Source organism: Ammodytes marinus, assembly GCF_949987685.1.
Source record: "Ammodytes marinus genome assembly, chromosome: 10".
NCBI lineage: Eukaryota > Metazoa > Chordata > Actinopteri > Uranoscopiformes > Ammodytidae > Ammodytes > Ammodytes marinus.
The window spans coordinates 3999690-4013734 of NC_137214.1; the positions used below are offsets into that span (position 1 = coordinate 3999690).

Sequence of the window (14045 nt, forward strand, 5' to 3'; positions counted from 1 at the left end):
ATACAGTACGACACCCTGCCCTTACACCCTTAGCTCGGCTGAGAAAAAACTCCCAGTAAAAAAACCTTTACTGGGATTAAAAATGTTTGAAGAAATCTCAGGGAGAGTTGACAAAGTAAGGGATCCCTCTCCCAGGACAGACACACTGCAATAGATGTCGAGTAGAGAAAATCACGAAGGATTTTGGTCATTGACCAGATGTTTACATAATAATAAAGTAAGCGCGAATAGTGTGGATGCAGGAGGACTTCAGATGCTGCCAGAGGGGGGACAGACTTAAACAGTTTGAATGGATTGCTGTTGACTAGAAGTTCTTGGAATGACGATTTCATTGAGTAAAACAACGCTTTCATATACAGTCTATTGTTAAAAAAAAACGCTGTATCTTTTTGAATTTGTAATATGTAAAAAATAAAATAAATAAATTGATAATTGATTATTCATTTTCCTCGATGATCGATCGTGGGAATGTCTTAAAATGCCCTATTCTAGTTCTGTGTAATAGGAAAAACGCTCATGCCATTCATTTACACCATGAGCTTAGCCGCTAAACCTTTAGTCAATTCTGGTCACCCAATTTTTAGCCAACCACCCGTGTTCCGTTCCCATGGCTCACCTGTGTGCTGGAGGGCCCCACAGCCCTGCGCGGCACCTTGATGTCAAACCCTCCTTTGGGGTCCTTCTCTCCCCGCAGACAGGGGTCGTTGGGAGGCTCCCTCGCCCCCTCCCAGTCACACACCGTCTTCCGAATGGCCTGAAGAACACTGCAGACACAGAAAACAAGATATAGAATATCTTGGGGGCGGGACTCGATAAGCCTTAGGCTTCTTCCGTCACCCTTCGGACAACGTGGAATTGTCCGAAAGAATAACAATAAATAAATAAATATAGAATATAGAATATATTTACTGTATACTATATACAAAGAAAAAGTGTATTGGATCATTTTGGGGGATTTTAAATGCGTTTTAGAAACCCGGGTCTGCTGCGATGAGGACTGAGCCTCTGTTGGGGCGGTGTGTGCGTGTGTGTGCGTGTGTGTGTGTGTGTGTGTGTGCTTGCGTGCCTGCATGTGTAGACATTTGAAGTCATTTTGTGTGTGTGTGTGTGTCTGTCTGTGCGTGTGTGTTTGTGTGCATGCATGCGTGTGTGCGCGTACCTAATGAGCACATTCTTCTTCTTGCGTACGGCCTGGCGTAGCGGCTCTCTGAGGGTCATCTGGGCAAAGTCCTGCAGCGCTGCATAGATGGTGTTCCTGATGGCCTGGTTAAACACTGACTCCATCCGCCCCATCAGAACCTATAGGTAAGCACCAGCACAATCCCTGTCATCTCATTGGTCCATGCCACTGTCCATCAACTCACCAGTAAAGGAAGGATTTCACATTTTGGGAATACACACAGGTTGCGTTCCGAATCGCATACTCTTTCTTTTTTCTATTCTACATACTACATCCGACGATAAAAAGAATCTAGTTAGGATGCAGTAGGCATACTATTGGGACATACTTTACTCTCTTATTTCATCATAACATTGCACCTTGATCTTGCCTCTTGCTTTTATATCCGTCGCATCCCCGTTTGTTTTCATATGGAGGCTTCGTCGATGTTACGTCACACGTGCGCACTGGATTGTGGGTCAGAATCGCCCAAATAGGATGCACTTTTCAACACTAACAATCTTGGCCGCATGAAGTAGGACATCCGGGTACTTCTAACCATCCTAAATCTGGCCACAAGAATCGGGACATCCTAAATCTTTTTTCTACATACTATATAGTAGAAAGTATGCGATTCGGAATGCAACCACAATGTTATTGCTTCCTTGCTAGGGATGGCCATTTAGAATTTTTTTTCTTTAACCTGTCACCAACACGCATTAACCAGTTAATCGTTAAGACTTAATGTAGCCTATTTATAGTGAAATACATGAAGCATTATAGCAGGGGATCCCAACCTTTTTTTGTTCCAAGGACCGGAATATTCATTTCAAAACAATTCAGGGACCAGTAGCCAATTTTTTCCTGGTTCGCGCCAAACTCCTGGTCAACGCATTGTGCCTTTTGACATTCACACGGCACCTTGTCAGTTGTGAGCAGAGGTCTAGTATGCAATTGTAGGAGCAGAAAGTGCAATAACTGGCTGTAAAGGGATATTTACACACACACACACACAGGCTACGTTAACGTGCACCGTCTCAGATATTGGCGTTGTGATGTGGGGGAAGGGGCATCTGAGAGAAATGAAGATGAGTTCTTTTTACCGTTTAACCGATTATAGATCTCCTTAGTGGTTCACAGTTAACCGGTGAATCATGGCCATCCCTATTCCTATCAGAGTTAGATGAGAAGACCAATAGCAGCATGTCTGTCCAGTGAAGGCCCTCCAGACATGTTCCAATCCTCTTCCTCCCTGTTCCAGTCTTTATGCTAAACTAAACTCTGCCCTCTGGCTGGAACTAACACGTATGTGAGCGGTTGCTTTGATCAACACCACTGACATGAGACTGCTATCGATCCGCTCAGTTAACCCTCAGGCAAGGAAAGTAGACAAGTGTGTTTAAAAGATGCTCCTTTCAGGTGAACTATGGATGACATCAGAGCTGTGTAGTGATGTATAGTTTACCATGTTGGATACAAACTAAGGGATGGGACCGATCCCATCCGATATCGGCATCAGGTACAATATGTCTTCAATCTACTTATTCCAATCCAAATACCTCAACCGCTCCACTTGTTCTCTTTGGTCCCTCCCCTATGGTCCCTCCCTGACACGCTCTACACCAACAAAGTCGTGCCAAAGTGAATGGACAGTCCCAACAGCCAATAAGAACAGAGAATCGGAGCCTCGCTCTGATTGGTCAAAGTGTCAGCTCATGTTAACTTTGACCAATCAGAAATCATATACCCCAGTTTTAATGGTGTATTTGTTTAACCTACTAATCCTACTAATGAATTATCCTGTTTTACTTTTCTTTCTTTCTGTTTCTCCATATTTGTATAAAGCAAATGTTTCTATTGTATATCTTTGTCATTTTTATTGTAACATCAACCTGTCTAATGGACTACAGATGGAAATTAGCCCCCGGGCTACAATCTGGCATTTTTATGTGTACTGCTGTACATGTTCATTAATGTGCATTGTCCTGAAACAAATAAATAAATACAAATAAAATAAGAGCTCTAGCCCCATATTAAACCCAGAGTGTTAAAGAGTGTTGGTACCTGCAGCCCTTTGATCATGGCTATGACCTCCACCAGGGCAAACTTCTCCTCACTGGTGTAGTTATAGCGCGTGGCCCGTTCATACTCCTCGGCTGTGCCCGGGCAGTCCTTGTTACAGAACTTATCCGTGGGATGGACCAGCTTCCACGAGTACTGGAGGAGGCAAACAAAGGGAGACTTAGAAATAGTTTAAAGCTACAACCATCAATGGCAAAAAAAAATAAAAAATTATTTCAAACCTAAACCCACACAAATCAACTGCTTCACAAGAGTCTTTCACACCCACAGACAAAACACAGCCGATCCCCGCCTGTTTGGTGCCTTGGGGCCCCAGAACAAGTCCCCTCCTCGCCCTCTCTGTCCGTACTCACCACCTCCATGACGTGCGTGCTCCACTTGGAGAGCAGCTGCAGGCCCCTGAGGGCCAGGTCAAAGAGCTCGCGGTACTCCTCGTCTGTCTTCTGGCTGTCCAGGCCGGAGCCCGTCACCACCTCACTGTTGCTGTAGCGCGCCAGCTCAGAGATGAAGCGGATGTGGTCCTCCCTGATCTGCACCATCTGCTCACACAGGTTGTACTGAGGGGAGACGCTGCTCTGGGTACAGGTCCACCTGGGAGAGGCAAACGGACAGTGTTTCTCAATCTCTTTTTTAATTCTGATAAAGGCTTTTTTAAGGGTCTAAGGGCAGGGTGTCGTACTGTATGGAATGTAAAGCCCACTGAGGCAAATGTCTATCTGTGATATTGGGCTATACAAATTAAACTGATTTGATTTGATTTTTGAGAGAGAGAGGGAGACGGAGGGAGTTATAGTGCCGAAAGATAGATGGAAAATGAATCGTTAGCGCTAAGTTTTTGCTACGGATATGTTTTTTCAAGTTAGATATTGTTGAATAATTGTAGGGAATTCAATATTTTTGCTTAAATGTATCATTGTTATTGTTTTGTTTTTTAACATGTGCTAAATAAATCAATTTAATATTGGAGGTATGTGTATCGCAAAGACTGCTTCAACTGCAATCAACTGTAGATCCAGATCTAGTATAAATGTGCAAAGACTTTAGAAATCGGTTCATCCTAGCCTGAGAAAAGGCAGAAAGAGTGTTTTATGGTCTCACTGTCTAACACTATATTTCCCCATGCATGACATCACACATGGTAAAATGTAGGGTTAGGATTAACAGGACAGCTGGGCCAAGGGAAGACTGAGGGAAGACTGAGGAAAGAAAAACCTCATTCATTATATTATAATAGTGATTTTATAATGATAGAACGCCGGTTCCGTATGGGTGAAGTATTCCTTTAAGTCAGTGCTTTTCAAATGGTGGGGCGCGGGCTGCCTTGATTTCCAACTGACAAAAAAAAAAAAAAAAAAAAAATGTTTTTTTTTTTTTTTTTTTTTTTAAGTGCTAGCAAGCGCTATGTGTGCTTGTGTATGGTCATATCCGCACGAAAGGCCACGATTTGCAGTAAATAAATGTCCACGTGTCTCCAAGTGTCTCTGTAGGTTATTTAAAAAGAAATCAAGCAAGTAGACTAATAATAACATTAATGAATTATTGGTTATCGCATGACAGAAGGCCTATTGGCCTATAATAATAATAAAAACACCACCTTAACTATGTTTACAGTTTAAAAATGTTTTGAATGAAATGCAAACCTCAGTGAATCATTTGCTCTTGTTTCTCTGTCCTGAGATTCACACAGACTGAGCAGTCTTGTTTAAATGTTACAAATTGAGCTAATAAACTGAACTTTGAATGTTTTTGCTGCAGAAGTTATCTCAGCTAATTTTTGTTATCTAATTTGATAATAAGGTGATTGTATGCAGAATGCTCGTGCCAGAAACTCATACAGTGGTTTTGTACAGATAAATAAATAAATATTGGCAGGTTCTCAATAGTATTTCAATTTAGGGGGGGCGCGAAAAAATTTCTGTCCCCTAGGGGGGGCATGACAGAAAATAATTGAGAAGCACTGCTTTAAGTGATCATTTGTGGAAGTGATATCAGCATTAGAATATTCAACACTGTTATTGCATATCATTAATAACAGTTTTGTAGGCGCTCTTACTTTGACTTGTTCTCTTCGTAGTGGGCGCTCGTCTCGATGTAGCGCGACAACTCAATTTGCATGTCTCCAAACAGTGGCACCACCTGAAGCTTAACAAAAACATACCAAATAATAGCTCATGCACTCACGTCCGTGTCACGCGCACACGCACGCGCACACACACACACACACACACACACACACACACACAAACACTACCGGGTGTTACGAATAAACGAGCAACCCCTCACTTTGAAGAACTTGTCGATCTTGCTCAGGTTGATCCTCTTCTTGGCGTCCAGCTTGTAGATGTTACTGACGTTCCCATCCATCAGGTACAGACCAAAGCCCATCACCTGACGCACAGAGAGAGAGAGACAGAGACAGAGACAGACAGAGAGACAGACAGACAGACAGACAGAGAGAATTAGTTTGACATCATAACAGGACACTTATGGCACTTTTCCACCACACATATAACTCTACTCGACTCTACTCGATTCCGCTCAGTTTTGGTCGCAGCACGGGTCGTTTTCCACCGCAAATAGTACCTCCTGGACGTGGGCGGGGTCGTCATACAAAGGGGCAGAAAGCCGACTCCAGAGCCAAGCAGCAAAGCAGGTAGGCTAATCGTTAATCTTGATGAATTTTCTTTGTTTCGACTATCTCTTAAATGCAAATTTGGATGTCTAATCTTGATGTGCTGCATGCCCCTGTAAAGCACTTTGAATTAGCCTGGCTCCGCCCGCCCGCCTACTTCCGGCCAAATTTAATTTTCCCTTCAGTAGTCAGTCTGGGTGTACAGCGCATTTCCCAGATTCTCCGGAGAATCTACGATCGTGCCAATCAGCGAACAGAGCGAGTGGCTGAGAACGCTCCAGTTTCAGTTGAATGCTGCGTTCATTTATACTCGGAAGAAGGAGATTTCCGACTTGGTAGTTCCGAGTTCCGACCTGTCTGTGTTCCAGTGCATCTGCTCGCGAAAGTATGGACGCCTAAAACCTTTCTCGTCCAAATAACTAAACGTTAGGCTCTAACAAGTTACTGTTGCCAGGTACCGGTAGATTCATAGACTACAATATTGTAGTGAAGTCGGAAATTTCCGAGTTCCCTGTCCAACTGGAAGGCACCATCAAAAGCCGGCTCATGACACACGTGATGACCAAACGTGATGCGATTGGTTGGCTAATCCAGAGTGGCACTGGGCAGATCCAATAGTTTTAAACTTCGACAGACACCCGCCTCCAAGTGAGTGAACGTTTGCCAATTACAGCACTTCCAGACCTTCTGTACAAATGAAATGAAGTACGATGGTCTGGTAGCACCAGGCTAACTTTGAATGGCCTTGTGCCTGAATTGCGCTATATACATAAACTTGCCTAGCCTAGCCTTTGCCTAGAGTGAGTGCACTAGGATCAAGCTATTGGCTGTTGGCCCAGGTTGGCAGTAGGTTAACAGGTGTCGAAGCGGGGCGTACCTTGAGCAGCATGTGCTTCTCGCTGGGCGTCAGGTACATCTTGTTTTCGTAGTAGTCCACACAGATGTTGACGATGTCGGCTAACAGCTCCTCATAGCCGGGGATGACCTCCAGCTGCTGGTGCAGGCACTACACAGAGACACAACACACCATCACTCACAGGCAGAATATACAAGAAGAGAAGCACTCATTCTACCACGCATATAGACAGACACATATCACAGTATTGATATGCAAAATACGGCATTGAGACCTCATCTAGAAAGGGACCATGTCATCTGTTGAATTGGTTATTGTCCGTCATTGGACTGTACTCTCCCTTATTTATTTGCCATCCTTATCAGACTGTTAAGTGTATTATACTTAAATGTGCCAGTTAAAAGGTGGAGTCAGCCATTTTGGAAGACGCTTACATTTTGACATATTTATTTGACACATTTGAATTACACCTTCTTTTATATGCTGTTTTAATGTTTAACTTACTTTTAATATACTTTCTTTCTTTGCTTTTGTTTATTGTGCGTTGGCTTAATTCTTAACCTGTTATGAATTTGCTTGTGTGCTTATTTTCTTTGTAAAGTGCCTTGAAAAGCGCCATATAAAATGAATGTATAATCTCATCTCATCTCATATTAATCTCATGAGGTAACCCACCTGAGTGATCCTGTTGTGGTTGGCCAGGAACATGGAGAGGTTCTGGGACTCCTGGATGGACTGAGGGTCGGCCATCTTCCTGAGGAACTGAGCCGCCCTGGAGGCAGAGAGGGGGGGAGAGACATGTTAAAGACCTACTTCACCAGTGGGAATATGAAGGAGTATTGAACTCTGAGATCCTATGTAGTATAAATGTGCATCATTTTTGAAATCGGTTTATCCTAGCCTGAGAAAAGGCAGAAAGAGTGTTTTATGTTCTCACTGTCTAACCCTACATTTTACTAGTGTGACATCACACTAGTAAAAATGTAGGGTTAGGATTAACAGGACAGCTGGGCCAAGGGAAGACTGAGTGAAGAAAAACCTCATTCATTATATTATAATAGCGATTTTATAATGATAGAACGCTGGTTCTGTATGGCTGAAGTATTCCTTTAACTCTAATCTACCATAGATTCTCCATTAGCAGGGAGAGACACATGTTAACTCTATTCTACCATTGATTTCCCTATTAGCATGTCCTGTATTAGTGGATGGGCTACTACTACTACTAACCTCTTGTATGCAGAGTGATCGTTCTTCACGCTACACTTCATGTTCTTCAGCTCGTCCAGCACAGCGAACATGTTGATGAACTTGCCCAGAGTGAGCAGGTAGGCTTCAGACACAAAGTCTTTCCTCCTCTCAGCGTGACACAGGCGCTTCACCTCACCACAGAAACGCTCGATGGCTTTACGCTGCAAAACAGGAAAAGTACATGCAATAGTGTGTTGACATGAGTACATTAAAGGTGCACTATGCCGTTGTAATGGAGGGGGATTGGTTGACATTCAAAGAGCCTGCAGTTAGTTTACCAAACATATTTTCTTTTACATGTAATTCTTAGTATTGACACGCCCAAAGTTACATAGTGCACCTTTAATTCATTGCTGTGTCCACACATAGACAGGTGACCTAACATGTCCTGGACAAGGCAGCCGAGTCTCACCTGGAAGTACATGAACTTCATGAGCTTGGTGACTTCAGGCTCCAGCACCTCCACTGTCTTCTCATAGATCTCCACTCTGTTGGGCTGCTCGTTGCATTTCACCTTTAAAACACAAGAGGGCGCCATCACACAGCAGCAGCAGCTTACAGGAGCTTTGACTCAGCCCTGCTTCATGCAACAGTCTACAGTAGTTGGTTTGCAAGTAAAGACCTGCTGAGTTGAATGCCTTTCAAAACCATGCAAGACATTTCATTTGATGTATTTCCCAAACGGGTTCAAGTGCATTTTAAACACAGCTAGCTGTAGTCAACACAGGTAAATGCAGAGTAGAGGAAAACATGCTAATAGTAGAGTGTATGTTTGTGTGTTTGCGGTTAGTGTGTGCGTGTGTCTGTGTCTGTGTGTGTGTGTAGGTGTGTATGCATGTGTGTGTGTGTGTGTGTGTGTGTGTGTGTGTGTGTGTGTGTGTGTGTGTGTGTGTTACCTGGGGAATGGCTCTGGAGCAGCTCCTCCATGTGTACAGCATCACAGCATACTCATGTCCTTCCTCCAGCATTTCATTCTGAACAAAGGGACAAAACACAAAGGCATGACATCATGATAGAGATAATGTATATTTATTTTATTCATTTGTTTCAGGACAATGCACATTAATGAACATGTACAGCAGTACACGTAAAAATGCCAGATTGTAGCCCGGGGGCTGATGTCCATCTGTAGTCCATTAGGCAGGTTGATGTTACAATAAAAATGACAAAGATATACAATAGAAACATTTGCTATATACAAATATGGAGAAACAGAAAGAAAGAAAAGTAAAACAGGATCATTCATTAGTAGGATTAGTAGGTTAAACAAATACACAATTAATACACAACTAATAAGGTACAGCATACATTAAGAGGTGGTTGCAATATAGTGTATAGTGTATAGAAACCGGCTCACTCTACACTAGGGAAGGGGATCTTGTTCACCTTGAAGATAATTGAAGCACAATGCCGTTTTAAGTTCAGTTTTTTTGATTTAGATAAAAACACTTTTATCGCCAACGGTCCAAACACAGTCCGCTACAGGGCCAGAACTAACTCAATGACAACGGTAACTATGTCAATATGTGCAGTCACACTTACTCAGGTCGTCTTGACTGGAGTCCTGTCAGACATTAACCATTACTCCTTATTATCATTATCATTATGGAACACACTGCCCCCAACTATATAATAATAAGGGAACGTCCCACTCTGGCCACCTTTAAGAGCCAAGGTATGGCTAAGAACTAACCAAAGGTGCAACCACCTCTTAATGTATGCTGTACTTTATTAGTTGTGTATTAATTGTGTATTTGTTTAACCTACTAATCCTACTAATGAATGATCCTGTTTTACTTTTCTTTCTTTCTGTTTGTCCATATTTGTATAAAGCAAATGTTTCTATTGTATATCTTTGTCATTTGTATTGTAACATCAACCTGCCTAATGGACTACAGATGGACATTAGCCCCCAGGCTACAATCTGGCATATTTACATGTACTGCTGTACATGTTCATTAATGTGCATTGTCCTGAAACAAACAAACAAACAAACAAACAAACAAACAAACAAACAAACAAACAAACAAACAAATAAATAAAAGATGTCTGTCAGTGGATTGATATGGCAGAAAGTGATCCATCAAAACAATGATGTCGTGGGCCCTTAGCAACAGTGATTATCCACGTCGTGATTGACCAATCAGAACACAGGATTTATCAATGCTGTGTTATTACCATTCTCAATGCACAGTTAAAGCAAAACATTCTACTGACAGATTGCTCGTCGTATCTCTTTACTTGTTTAAGATTAAGTTACAAAATGGACATTTTAACCAAAAGGCACCAAACAACACAACATATTTCCACTAGCCCAATAATCCCAGGATGAACGGGGACTTCCGACTGGCTAGATATTTTAGCAAGGGAACATTTCCTTTAGGTGAGACAGATTGCCACTACGGCTAAAGAGAGGAGTGTGCTCAACATAGGACCGCTGTTAATCTCATTGGGACTTCCCGTTTAAATAAGGTTAAATAAAGCGCTATACTTCCTCCTCTTTGCCAGTCAAATCACACGCTCCATTCATTCACCATCAGGGGAAAGAAGAGGCTTGCTGGTCCATTGCCTGCCTGATTTACCAGTGTGAGTGTGTGAGTGTGAGTGTGTGTGTGTGTGTGTGTGTGTGTGTGTGTGTGTGTGTGTGTGTGTTGCCACAGGCCCCAGCCAAATCCTTAACAAAAGAGCCAAATGATAATCAATTCAGAAAAAAAAACAAGGCTCTCTTTAAGTGGTGTGAGGCTGCTTCCCACAATGCACTGCGTGTTCACTGACAGGGGGAACAACCACCATTTCAAATAGACATCAGAGTTTTGATTCAACCAATTAGATATAACAACCAAATATAAGGATGTGTGTGTTTTATTGAATGGTCCTGCAACACATTAGCTCACCATGCTGGAGTGGACAGTGGCCTGCTCTATGTAGCGGGCGATGCCGGTCACAAACGCATTCCTGTCTTCAAAGTTGGTGTCAAAATTAGCCTGTAGGAGAGAGAGGGGGGGGGGGGTGCAGAGTTAAACAGGGGGGCACATTGAACATTTTGGAAGAGATGGGGATGACGGTGTGTGGTGACTAGTGTGTGTGTGTGTGTGTGGGTGTGCGTGTGCGTGTGTGTGTGTGTGTGTGCTGTGCGTGTGTGTGTGTGGGTGCTGTGCGTGTGTGTGTGTGTGGGTGTGTATGAGAGTGTGTGTGTGTGTGTGAGAGCATGTGCGTGAGAGAACATGTATGTGTGTGTGTGTGTGTGTGTGTGTGTGTGCGTGTGTGTATTTATAAGTGTGTGTGTGTTTGAATGTGTGTTCTTGTACCCAGTACATGATGGAGGAGGGAGGGGGCTCGATGCATGGTGTGTGTGTGTGTGTGTGTGTGTGTGTGTGTGTGTGTGTGTGTGTGTGTGTGTGTGTGTGTGTGTGTTCTTGTACCTGGTACATGATGGAGGAGGGCGGGGGCTGGATGCATGGTGTGTGTGTGTTGTGGTACATGATGGAGGAGGGGGGGGCTTGGTGTGTGTGTATACCTGGTACATGATGGAGAAGGGGAGGGCTTGGTGTGTGTGTGTTGTACCTGGTACATGATGGAGGAGGGGGGGGCTTGGTGTGTGTTGTACCTGGTACATGATGGAGGAGGGGGGGGCTGTGTGTGTGTACCTGGTACATGATGGAGGGGGGGGGGGCTGTGTGTGTGTATACCTGGTACATGATGGAGGAGGGGGGGGCTGTGTGTGTATACCTGGTACATGATGGAGGAGGGGGGGGGCTGTGTGTGTGTTGTACCTGGTACATGATGGAGGAGGGGGGGGGCTGTGTGTGTGTTGTACCTGGTACATGATGGAGGAGGGGGGGGGCTGTGTGTGTGTTGTACCTGGTACATGATGGAGGAGGGGGGGGGGGCTGTGTGTGTGTTGTACCTGCTACATGATGGAGGAGGGGGGGGCTGTGTGTGTGTTGTACCTGCTACATGATGGAGGAGGGGGGGGGGGCTGTGTGTGTATACCTGGTACATGATGGAGGAGGGGGGGGGCTTGGTGTGTGTATACCTGGTACATGATGGAGGGGGGGGGAGGGGCTGTGAGTGTGTTGTACCTGGTACATGATGAAGGAGGGGGGGGGGCTGTGTGTGTGTACCTGGTACATGATGGAGGAGGGGGGGGCTTGGTGTGTGTTGTACCTGGTACATGATGGAGGAGGGGGGGGGGCTGTATGTGTGTGTATACCTGGTACATGATGGAGGAGGGGGGGGGCTTGGTGTGTGTGTACCTGGTACATGATGGAGGAGGGGGGGGCTTGGTGTGTGTATACCTGGTACATGATGGAGGAGGGGGGGGCTGTGTGTGTGTACCTGGTACATGATGGAGGAGGGGGGGGCTTGGTGTGTGTACCTGGTACATGATGGAGGAGGGGGGGGCTTGGTGTGTGTATACCTGGTACATGATGGAGGAGGGGGGGGGGCTGTGTGTGTGTTGTACCTGGTACATGATGGAGGAGGGGGGGGCTGTGTGTGTGTATACCTGGTACATGATGGAGGAGGGGGGGGCTTGGTGTGTGTGTACCTGGTACATGATGGAGGGGGGGGGGCTTGGTGTGTGTATACCTGGTACATGATGGAGGAGGGGGGGGGCTGTGTGTGTGTATACCTGGTACATGATGGAGGAGGGGGGGGCTTGGTGTGTGTGTACCTGGTACATGATGGAGGGGGGGGGGCTTGGTGTGTGTATACCTGGTACATGATGGAGGAGGGGGGGGGCTTGGTGTGTGTATACCTGGTACATGATGGAGGAGGGGGGGGCTGTGTACCTGGTACATGATGGAGGAGGGGGGGGCTGTGTGTGTGTTATACCTGGTACATGATGGAGGAGGGGGGGGGGCTGTGTGTGTGTATACCTGGTACATGATGGAGGAGGGGGGGGCTTGGTGTGTGTATACCTGGTACATGATGGAGGAGGGGGGGGGCTTGGTGTGTGTATACCTGGTACATGATGGAGGAGGGGGGGGGCTGTGTGTGTGTACCTGGTACATGATGGAGGAGGGGGGGGCTTGGTGTGTGTATACCTGGTACATGATGGAGGAGGGGGGGGGGGGGCTTGGTGTGTGTTATACCTGGTACATGATGGAGGAGGGGGGGGGGGCTTGGTGTGTGTTATACCTGGTACATGATGGAGGAGGGGGGGGCTGTGTGTGTGTACCTGGTACATGATGGAGGAGGGGGGGGGGGCTGTGTGTGTGTTATACCTGGTACATGATGGAGGAGGGCGGGGGCTGTGTGTGTGTACCTGGTACATGATGGAGGAGGGGGGGGGCTCGATGCAGGGCTGCTGGTCAGGGAGGGGCAGCTCCTCCAGCAGGTCCACGTTGGACAGGGCATCCTCCAGGGTCACGTGGGTCGTCATGGCTACAGCAAGGCCTCACTCACACCACACCCCAGTCTGGCTGAGAGAGAGAGATAGAAAGACAGAGAGAAAGAGAGAGGGAGAGACAGACAGAGAGAGAGAGATAGAAAGACAGAGAGAAAGAGAGAGGGAGAGACAGACAGAGAGAGAGAGAGTTAGAAAGACAGAGAGAAAGAGAGAGGGAGAGACAGACAGAGAGAGAGAGAGTTAGAAAGACAGAGAGAAAGAGAGAGGGAGAGACAGACAGAGAGAGAGAGAGTTAGAAAGACAGAGAGAAAGAGAGAGGGAGAGACAGATAGAGAGAGAGAGTTAGAAAGACAGAGAGAAAGAGAGAGGGAGAGACAGACAGAGAGAGAGAGAGTTAGAAAGACAGAGAGAAAGAGAGAGGGAGAGACAGACAGAGAGAGAGAGAGTTAGAAAGACAGAGTGAAAGAGAGAGGGAGAGACAGAGAGAGAGAGAGAGAGCGAGAGAAACAGTTGATATGATACAAATGTTAATAGAGCTGCAACGATGAATCGATGAATCGATTATTAAAATAATCGCCAAATATTTTGATAATCGATTAATCATTTTGAGTAATTTTTTAATAAAAAATGTCCAAATTCTCTGATTTCAGCTTCTCAAATGTGAATATTTTCTGGTTTCTTTAATCCTATTAGAGCAGTAAACTGAAATATC

At 45.2% G+C, this 14045-nt stretch overlaps 1 protein-coding gene across 3 annotated transcripts in view; it reads right to left on the minus strand.

The window, feature by feature from the left end:
- Positions 1 to 13366, minus strand: part of cyfip2 (cytoplasmic FMR1 interacting protein 2) — a gene marked incomplete at its 5' end in the record, with an annotated part of 31138 nt that extends 17772 nt beyond the window's left edge. The window contains 13 exons of one of the 3 annotated variants that reach the window (XM_080035339.1): positions 617 to 764; positions 1160 to 1299; positions 3224 to 3376; positions 3595 to 3832; positions 5295 to 5377; positions 5525 to 5629; positions 6751 to 6879; positions 7405 to 7501; positions 7960 to 8141; positions 8393 to 8494; positions 8877 to 8954; positions 10875 to 10964; positions 13250 to 13366. In XM_080035339.1, coding sequence (XP_079891465.1) covers positions 617 to 764; positions 1160 to 1299; positions 3224 to 3376; positions 3595 to 3832; positions 5295 to 5377; positions 5525 to 5629; positions 6751 to 6879; positions 7405 to 7501; positions 7960 to 8141; positions 8393 to 8494; positions 8877 to 8954; positions 10875 to 10964; positions 13250 to 13366 — 1662 coding nt within the window. Of the gene's footprint in view, positions 1 to 616; positions 765 to 1159; positions 1300 to 3223; positions 3401 to 3594; positions 3833 to 5294; positions 5384 to 5524; positions 5630 to 6750; positions 6880 to 7404; positions 7502 to 7959; positions 8142 to 8392; positions 8495 to 8876; positions 8955 to 10874; positions 10965 to 13249 lie in introns of all 3 variants that reach the window. The other 2 variants (XM_080035338.1, XM_080035340.1) reach the window with 2 other exon arrangements.
- Positions 13367 to 14045: the final 679 nt, after the last annotated feature.